Source organism: Lipotes vexillifer, unplaced genomic scaffold (genome assembly GCF_000442215.2).
Source record: "Lipotes vexillifer unplaced genomic scaffold, Lipotes_vexillifer_v1.1 scaffold63, whole genome shotgun sequence".
Taxonomy (NCBI): Eukaryota; Metazoa; Chordata; class Mammalia; order Artiodactyla; family Lipotidae; genus Lipotes; species Lipotes vexillifer.
Genome location: NW_006784492.1, coordinates 1,359,940 through 1,369,460, shown reverse-complemented (window position 1 = coordinate 1,369,460; position 9,521 = coordinate 1,359,940). Strand labels below are relative to the sequence as shown.

The 9,521-nt window shown below is 59.5% G+C and overlaps 1 protein-coding gene across 1 annotated transcript in view; it reads right to left on the bottom strand.

The window, feature by feature from the left end:
- Positions 1 to 9,521, bottom strand: part of ABLIM2 (actin binding LIM protein family member 2) — a 126,051-nt gene that overhangs the window by 63,340 nt on the left and 53,190 nt on the right. The window contains exon 8 of the mRNA XM_007456866.1: positions 6,288 to 6,346. Within this exon, the coding sequence (XP_007456928.1) occupies positions 6,288 to 6,346 (59 nt within the window). The remainder of the gene's footprint in view (positions 1 to 6,287; positions 6,347 to 9,521) is intronic.

Here is a 9,521-nt window from a genome sequence, read left to right as displayed (position 1 = left end):
GGAAAGAGAAAAGGGAGAGGGCGTGATGCTCCGTGGTCATCTCTGCGCTCGGTCACCCGTCCAGCTGGTCCATCCCCTCTCCTTGCCCCAGTTATCACCCTGGCATCCTCTTGAGGCCTGCCCTGCTTCCCCGGGCCCCTCGGAGGCAGGGGCTGGGGTCCCTCAAGGAGCCTCAGCCAGACCCCTGAGGCTCAGCCACCCCCAGTAAAACACAACGTCAAGTGCTGTTGCAAAGGAGATGCACCACTGGAGGCCAGTAACACTGGGCCAGTAACGCTGTGGCCAGGCTGCCTATTTTACTAGGCAAAAATGATGTACGTACACATTTAATACATTTGAAAGAAAACTTTGACTCTCAGCTTCCTTCTCTCTGAAATGGAAAAACCTGCTTGGAAGGTGCTTTCTGTTTCTGAGGACTTAGGCGCAGCCTGTTAGGGGCTTGGCACTGGTAAATCATCCTTACTTTTATTTCAGTTCAGTATATCCCAGCTCATGGCAGGAAGCCCCTTCTCTGCAAAGCCGACAAACACTGGTTGTTTTAAAAGAAAAGTGCCCCTAAGCTGAGAGTTGCAGCAGTGGCACAAGAACTGTCCCCCAGACCAAGAGGGACACTTCCTGGCACAGGTGGGGCGGCACCAGCTTACTGTCACCATGACCCCGACGGAAGGGGGCTTGGGCTCTTTGAGCGGCCGCGGGTGCCTGGGTTTGCTCTGGCATGTTTCAGGGTTCCGAGCAGGCAGGTGGGTGGCTGCATGGTGTTCTCCCTGTGCCAGGTTCCCAGCCCCGGAGAGGGCCAGGGCGTCCCCGCGTCCCACAGGTCAGGGAGCCCAGACACGAGGGGGCCGAGTCCAGGTGATTCTCCCAGAGTCAGGAGACCTGGGCTTTCTCTCACTTTCTCCCTACCCTGATTCCAGTTCGTTCCAAGGAGCCTCACAATCAAATCCAATACCCAGTTGTGTTCTCCAGGGCCTTGTTCACATCAGCAAAGGGCCGGGCAGCTCACCCAGCCCTGTCCCCACCGTTCAGCTACTGGTCCCGGGAAGCGTCGTCCTACAACAGTGACGGGGGCTCCTGGCTCTCATTAAGGTCCCACACAAGCTGCATGGATACCGCGTGAGGGGTCAGCACCCACTCATCTCCAACTTAAAGCCTAGGGGCTGAGGCTCAGAGAGGGCTAGTGATTTGCCCAAGGTCACACAGCTGGGCAGAGGCAGAGTCCAACACCAAGGCTTGCTCTCCCACCCCGGCGGCCTCTGCGAATTCCATTAAAACGTTCTCACTCATGCTCAGTCACCCCATCCTTGCGTTTGGGCCTCAGGGACCATCTCAACAAGCCTGTCTTCTCCCTGCTCAGCGGCCTCACAGTCAGCGCAGGGGCTCTTGCATCCTCCCAGGTGCCCCCGCGGTAAGCAGCCCCGGGTTTGGGGTGGGGGTGGGGAAGGACATGGGCTCTTGAAACGGTAACCGTGGAGACCCGCAGCCTGGAGGACCAGCCCAGTCAGTCCAGGCTCGCCCTGCTGCCACCAGAGCAGGAGCCCACCCGGCTGTCCCCGGCCACCTTCTCCATGCACGGAGCTCCTCTCAGCTACTCAGCTGACACGGGGCCGCCCCTGCCATGGCTCTGAAACCCTCATGCACTCCCCAGCAGATCCTGGCTCCTCTGGCTTGGGACCCAGAGCCAGAGCAGGGCTGGGCCCTGTGACCCACTCTCCCGCATACCTGCCAAGTCTCAGCTCCGGGAAGCTGGCCCCGTCCCTCCCCCTGTCACAGGCAAGCATCCTGCACCATGGAGCCTGCCTATCTGTCTCCCCTGCCAGAGGACGTGGGCCCTCCTGTAGGGCAGGGACCCACTGGTCTTATTCACCTCTGTGTTCCTGGTACCCACCCCAGAAGGGACACAGCAGGTGTTCAGTGGCTGTGTGTTGAATGACCACGTGATCCACTGCCCAATGATGCACTGGGGAATGACCACGTGATCCACTGCCCAATGATGCACTGGGGACGGGTGGTTAGGACCACAGCCTTCCGACGGGTTTTCCCTGGGCACGTTCAGCAGACGCACGTCCTTGTCTGGGGGGGGGGGCACCCATCCCCCAGGGGAGCAGGCAGTCAGGGAGGCCTTCCAGGCAGTGGGGGAGGACTGCCCTCCCTCTCCTGGCTCGGCCTGGCACGGACTCCGGTGCTGGCCCCTGTTGCTGGACGCAGAGATGGAGCTGGCTCCCGGGGGTCGTGGAGCCCACTGGGCCTGGTGTGAGGGGCACTAGTTAGATGACTGCTGAGCAGCCCTCCAGACGACTGAGTTAGCTCACGTCTGGATTTACCACGTAACAGTGGAGCTGACCCCACCCACAGGCCGGACTCAGAGGGAGTTGGTGACGCCACCTCTGCTGCACTTCTCAGGGGCTGAGGGCCCCCTGAGCAGACCCCGCTGGGCTGACCCGGAGCTGACCGGGTCTGGCTGGTTCACGCACATTAGCTACCTTGCAGGCGGCGAACAATACAGAAAAGTACAGCTCTCTCCCAGCCCCCGGGCAGGGAGCAGTCAGCTGGCTGGAGAACTATCTCCAAGGGGACCTGAGTGCCCAGGGAAAATCATCTGTGCCTGTCCCATCCACCTACTGCCCTGTCCACCCACTGCCCGGTCCGCCCACTGCCCCGTCCACTCACTGCCACACCACTCACTGCCCTGCCCATCCACTGCCCTGTCCACCCACTGCCACACCCCCTCACTGCCCCGCCCACCACTGCCCTGTCCACCCACTGACGTGCCCACTCACTGCCCGGCCCACCAGGCCCAGAGTTTATTCTCATTTCCCGAGCAAGACAGAAGAGGCTCTGAGGGGCGGAGGTGGGGCTGGGACCCAGGGAGGGTGAAACAAGGGACAAGCAGGGCATGACTGGGGCCTGGATCCTGTCCCAGGACACGGAAGGGCAACTGTTGTCAGGCTGCTGGCCTCTGCCCCAAATGTTCCCAAAGCATCTGTGGAAACAAGCCCAGGAAGCCAAGTCCAGGGCAATGACCAGCCCCCGGGGCAACAAGACTTCCCTTCCTCCCTGCCAGCCTGCAGCACTCAGAGGGCCTCGCTTCTGCTGGGCCAGTGGCCTCCAGGCTGGGAGCAGAGGTGGCTGCTGCCACCAGGCCTGGCAGCAGCTGGGCTCCCTGCAGGCCTCGAGGCCAGCTCAACAGCGGGTCCAGAATCCAGGGACTGGTGCTGGGCACGCTGTCCTGGTCAGGGGAGGCTCTGGGGACACAGAGGACCCGGGGCATGTGGTCCTCCTCCACGGAGCCCTCCCACCCCGGCTCAGGGCCACATTTCCCCAGGTCGCCATGACACACCAGGGATAGCAGGACGGTCCCCACGGCCCTCGGACGTAACGTGCACCTAAGTCCACCTGTTCCCACCTCTATCAGGAACAGCACGGCTTGAGATTTAGTCACCTCGGTGCCGCAAGCCAAGAGCCATGAATGAATCACGAAGGGGCAGATGCCCAAAAAGCAGCGGCTCCCAAACCCACTGAAATCAACTGCTAAAGAAAATGTGAGGATTTCCCTCTGTTCAATTCTTTCAGAACGGGCTTGGCAAGAGTGTGCTGAATTGGGCTGGGTCCCACCCAGCCCGAGGGCCCGATACGAGGCGGGTCCCCTCCACCAGCCCATGCCCCCATCACGTCTCCTGGGCCAAAGTTCATGAGGTGGGTCTCCATCCAGCCCCACCAGGAACTCCCAAGCCCTGAGCCCCCGTGGTGTCTGCTAGGTCTGGGGACAGGTTTCTGCTCTGGCTCTACTCACTCCCCACAGCCAAGGGTGGGGGGACTCTGCAGCCCTGACCCCTCGCTCCCACAGTGCAAGGTATTATTGAAGGACTCAACGAACAGAACCAGCGTCAACAGTAAAAAGCAAAGTACGCCCAACAGTAGAGCTCTGCCCCTTTCCTCCTGGAGCAGAATTCCTCTGGTCCCTCCTGCCAAACACAGCTGCGGGAGAGTCGCAGGGAGCCACCGAGACCCCCGGATCGGCCGGCCTCCCACACTCTTCCCGGGGAACCTGCCTGACTCTTCAGCCTCTGCTCCTCTCAGCCCCTCCCCGCCTCCACCCAGGGACCCCGGTCACCTCGGCCTCTTGACCCAGAGCTGCCACCAGCAGAGCGAGCCCCTCACCCCCGAAAGGAATTCTGGGTATCCCACGGGCTTGGGTCCGAGAAGGCTGGGTCTGAACTCTGCAGTGATCCCAGCATCACTCTGCACACCACACACAGGCACGGCCTGAGGCACGCTAGCAACCCCGTGGGTCCCCCCGCCCCCTGCAGCAGTTTCCCTGTCTATCTCCCAAACATGGATGCAGACCCGCTGCTATGCGGCATTTGAGTAGCCAGGGTCTTCAAGGGCCCACTGCCATCCGGCTCATCCGTAGCCTGTTTGGTGGCTTTAAAAGGGTTGGCATGCCTGGGACACCACGCATGGGGGACAGAGTGGAAAGCCAGGGGTTGCTGGAGTCCTGAGGCCGGGCCAGGAGTCCTGTGGGTCACGCACCACTCGCCGCCCGCGGACCATCTGCGCTATCCTGGGGCCCTGCAGGGCGTGGCTCCCAGTGGGGGTCCTGCAGGGGTGGGGGGCTCCCTGGCACAGGGCCTGGTAGTGCCTGACAGAGCAAAGCTGGCTGACATGCCTCCCTTCGAGGGCCTGTGGTCCCCTGGGCTGCAGTTCACCTGGATTCACTTCCTTCCTTCAACCCGCAAACGCTTGAGTGTGTCACCTGCCAGGACTCGTGTGGGAGCTGGGAATTCAGGACGGAGAGACTGGAGCCTTTCCTCCAGGCTTTTAGGGAAGAGGGAGCTGCCTGCGGGGTGTGAGTTGAGGACGTGGGGCAGGAGCAGGAGTTGGCAAGGTCTTCAGGGGCTGACATTCTGGGTGAACCTTAAAACCCAAAGGAGGAGTTTGTCAGGATCGTGATGCAAGGGCACGAGAGGGCATCTCTGGTGGAAGGAACGCATTTGCAAAGGTGCAGGGGAGAAAGGGAGTGGTGAGGACGGAGGCGCGGCAGGCCGGGGGCAGCGGGACCCCTCCCCTGCTCACCCCACCACCATCCAAGCCAAAGGGAGCTTGCCCTGTTCCTGCCCCAGGGCCTTTGCATGAACCGCCACCCTGCCTGGAACCGCACTCCCTCTCCCTCTCTTCAGGGCTGGCACCATCTCATCTTCTGGCTCAGCTCCCCCTCATTTCCTCTGGAGGACCGCCTGCACCCCCACCCCCACAACCATCCCAGGTGAAGTCGGTCCTTCCCCCGCTCTCCTGCCCCGCCAACCACTGCTGCATTATCTGCTTGTTGAGGCGTTGATTTCTGCCTGTCTCTGGGACGCCAGCCCCGGAAGGGTCAGGGGCATGCCGGCCTCCTTTCTCACACTGCACCTGCAGCCTGGCACCCAGCACAGGGCCTCTGAGGGGCAAGGAATTTGGCCTGGCCCAGAGGGTGGTCTTGCTCTAGTTTCTGGAAGGTGATCGTACCCGATAGGATGTCTCTGTTTAGGGAGGGGGCTAACTGCACCCAAAATTCTTAGAGTGGGGCTGGCCATGCCAGAAAGACCAGCCCTATGACTCTGGTGGTCTTGGGTCATGTCACCTGGAGAGTGAAATCAACCACATGGCAACCAATCAATCAACCAACCAACCAATCAATCATTTAATGGAGCACCGATAAGGTCTCTGGCCCCGGAGCTTCCCTGGTTGGCAATACACCGTGTGCGCTGTCACCTGTCACTGGGAGGGGCCGAGTCTGGACTCCACGGGGAGAAGACGATGGCACCGTGTGTCCAGACCCCTCCTGGACACTGCCCCATGCTGGGCTGATTTCACTCTGTATCTCCCCCTGCCCCCTGCCGGGATAAACCATAACTGGGGCTGTAACAGTTCTGTGAGTCCTTCAGATACATTAATGAACCTGCGGGCAGCTGTGAGGACCCCTCGAACTAGCCGTTGGCGTCCGAAGTATGGATGGTCTTGGGACTGTTTGGAGACCCGCTAACTTTGCAGTTGTCCCAAAACTTTCGCAACCATCAGCGTCCACTGAACAAAGGAAGAGGTCGGCAGGGCCAGTGCGGGAAGGGCCCTGGTCCCACCCAGCAGCTGATCTACCTGTTTACACCTCAACACCGCCAGGCCTCGGGCCACCTGCCCCATAGCCTGGTGGGACTGGCCGGCAAGCCTGCAGACGCAGCCAGCGTCCTCTTAACCGTGTGATGATAGCACAGAAGCCGGGGAAAAGGCGTCAGAAGAGATTGAATTCCACCAACCTTGCTTTTGTCTTCAGTTCTGGCTGCCTGTCGACACGCCGGGTGCCAGATGGAGGAGCCTGTGGACAGATTCCCAAGAGGGAAGCGCTACTGTTATTTCCGGAGATGCAGGGGCCGTGCGGAGTGTCGGGAGGAGGGAGCTGGCGTCCACACTCGGACCCTCACTCCCCTTCGTCTGTGCCGGAGTCACAGGTCAGGGCTGGGCCTGGGGCCGATCACGGGGGCTCACAGCCCCACCGGGAGGGGAAGGACATGAAACAGACAGGAAACGCCCCACCATGAGCTGATGCTCCCATGGGGTCCCTCGGAACCCCGGGCACCCAGACGAGGCTTCTCCGAGGAGGGGCTCTGTGGGTGGCTTCTATTCAGAGACAGGGGAGAGCAGAGGGGCTGCCGTGTGACCTGCACCAGCTCCTCTCTGTGCGGGTGGGCAGTGGCCAGGCCCAGCCATGGGCGCGGTGGGGGGCCGGAGCCCAGTGGGACCTGCCTGGAGAACGAGGGCTTTGGGGCAGGGCTCTCCTCGGGGACCCTCAGGTGGGAACCTTAGGTGTGCAGTGAAGATGAGGGCTGCAGGCTGGGGGCCCGACCCCGCACTCACTCGCGGGGTGTCTGAGCTGTCTCGCTCATGCCAGCCCCGCCCACCTTCCACAGCTACAGGCGCCACCCTCAAGGTAACAGGTCACCAAGCGCCCCAAGGACCCCAAGGGCCCTGCTCTTTTCTAATTCAAACTCGACCTACCAGAGTCTCAGAGTTTTCCCACCTGCACACAGGGCCGACAATAATCCTACCTGGTCAGGCCTTTGGCAGAATTAAATATAACTAAATAGGGGTAATAACTTCAGGGCCCAGAGCGCTTGCTTCCCGCCTCGGGCCTCCCTGAACCTCAGCCCGCCCCCCTTTCTCCCTCCGTCCATCCGTACTCCACTCACGCACCCTCTGCGGGTGGCCACGGCTGCTGTGTCCGCGTTTACATCCACCGCTGCCAGGACAGCCCATGCCCCGCGTGGAGGTGGGAGCCTCGTCCATCCCATTCTCACATCCCCCGAACAAGCCACACAGGGTGGACGTAGTAGGGGCCTGGCACACAGCAGGGGCTTAAAAGTGTGGTGGCAGGAAGGAGCTACACCCCATTTCCGCCTGCAAAGCCTCCAGGTCACGTGAGTTAACGCCGGGGAAGGGAACTTATTTCTGCTCCTCCCTGGGAAAACATCTGCACCAACTCGGAGCTCCCAGAGAGACCGGGCCTTGGTTGGTTTGTGTGTAAGCTTTTCTTTTTTTTAAAACAGTGCTTATGATTACAAAGGTAATAGCTGTTTTTTTGATTAAAATTTAAACAAGCCTAAAAAAAAATATATAGGAAAATTAAAATCATCTGTAACCTCCTACCCACTTTGGGTCGGGCTGTCTTGCAGTGTACACATACATATTAAATACAACGTAGGTACACAGTTTTGTATCCTGCGATTTTTGCTTAAAAGTGTCTTAGTATTTCTCCATGTAATTAAATATCAAAACTGTAACTTTAAGGGCTGCATAATATTGCATCGTATGGATTGATGAGAATGTCTCTATCTGCTCCTTGCCTGTTAGTTCCAAAGTTTTATTTCTAAATAAAGTTGCAGGGAGGGACTTCCCTGGTGGCGCAGTGGTTAAGAATCTGCCTGCCAATGCAGGGGACACGGGTTCGAGCCCTGGTCTGGGAAGATCCCACATGCCACAGAGCGACTAAACCTGTGCTCCAGAACTACTGGGCCTGCGTTCCAGAGCCCGCGGGCCACAACTACTGAGCCCACGTGCCACAACTACTGAAGCCCGCGTGCCTAGAGCCTGTGCTCCACAACAAGAGAAGCCGCCGCGATGAGAAGCCAACACACCGCAACTGCAACAAAGAGTAGACCCCACTCGCCGCAACTAGAGAAAGCCCATGTGTAGCAACGAAGACCCTACGCAGCCAAACAAATAAGTAAATTTATATTAAAAAAAAAAAGTTGCGGGGAGTCCATTGTACACGAGTTCCACCCCATCTCTCTGATTTACTTGAGGGCTTCCTAAAAGTGGGGTCTTGGCTCAGAGGGTGTGGGCATTTTTAAGGCTCTTGAAGCATCTTGGCAATTTCCCAGTTTTCGCCCACGAGCCAGGTAAGACGCCCGTTTCCTCCAATACCCATAGCATGGGGATGTGTCTTTCCTTTTAACCCTCGTCAACCCAGCGGGAAAAATAACATCAACGCGTTATTTTAATCTGGCTCTCCCTGATAATTAGTGAGAGTCAGACTCCCCCGCCTATGTTCACTGAGTCTGCGGACAGGAAGGTGCGTCCAGGGCTGGGTGGCAGTGCTGGTATTTGGCGGGGGGCACCTCATCTCCCTCGGAGGCCAAAGGGCTCACCGAGACCTCTGCTCCTTGGAGCTTTTACTGCATGGGATTCAGCCGTCAAATACGCCCTCCTGGAGCCCCAGCATCCAGGTGGACCAGGCAGAGGGTCTCGGGATGTCCGTGCAGGGCAGGGCCAGAGCCCCAAAGGGGCCCCTCACCGTGGGACTCTGGTGCTCCGTGGAGTGGGGCATGAAAATCACCGACGGGGTCTGAACCCTTCGGCACAGACTGGGAAAGAGGCTGGGAGGGGACGGGATGGGCTGCGACATCCCACAGAAAGTCAGGGCAGGTCCCGCATTAGAAACAGGGAGCCCAGAGCCATGAAGAGCATCTTTGTTCTGAGACTGGGTCCCCTTGATGGCCAGCTCGTGTCCCCAAGCTGCTGGCTCGATGCCACTGTGCTAGGCGTCAGTACATCCTGAAGGTGCCACTTACAGTGGGCGTGGGTGCCTCGGGCAGGCTGACCCCTCCCCACCCAGACATACGTAAAGGACCCCTTTCATAAGCTCTCAAGACTGAAGAACAAGAGGGGACACTGGGGACCAGGCAGTCCTGGCTGACGTCACCCCACGAGGTTCAGTCTCAGAAAGGGAGGCCTGTGTGACACACGGCTCCAGAAGGACGCCGGGTGACGTCACCCAATGGCCCGTCTGGCCCTACTCAGCTTGCCTCCGGGTTCACGGAGACACTGACATCCTTGAAAAGACAATGTGACTACAGAGACAGGGGGTCTCAGCATCTAACCCATCCCGCCCAGGCCCCTCGGGGAAGGTCTTCAACCTGCGAGCCCAGTTTCAGCGAGGGCACTGGCGAGCCTCAGCCCCACCTTTGACTTTGCGTCTACGCCGCTGGCCTGTC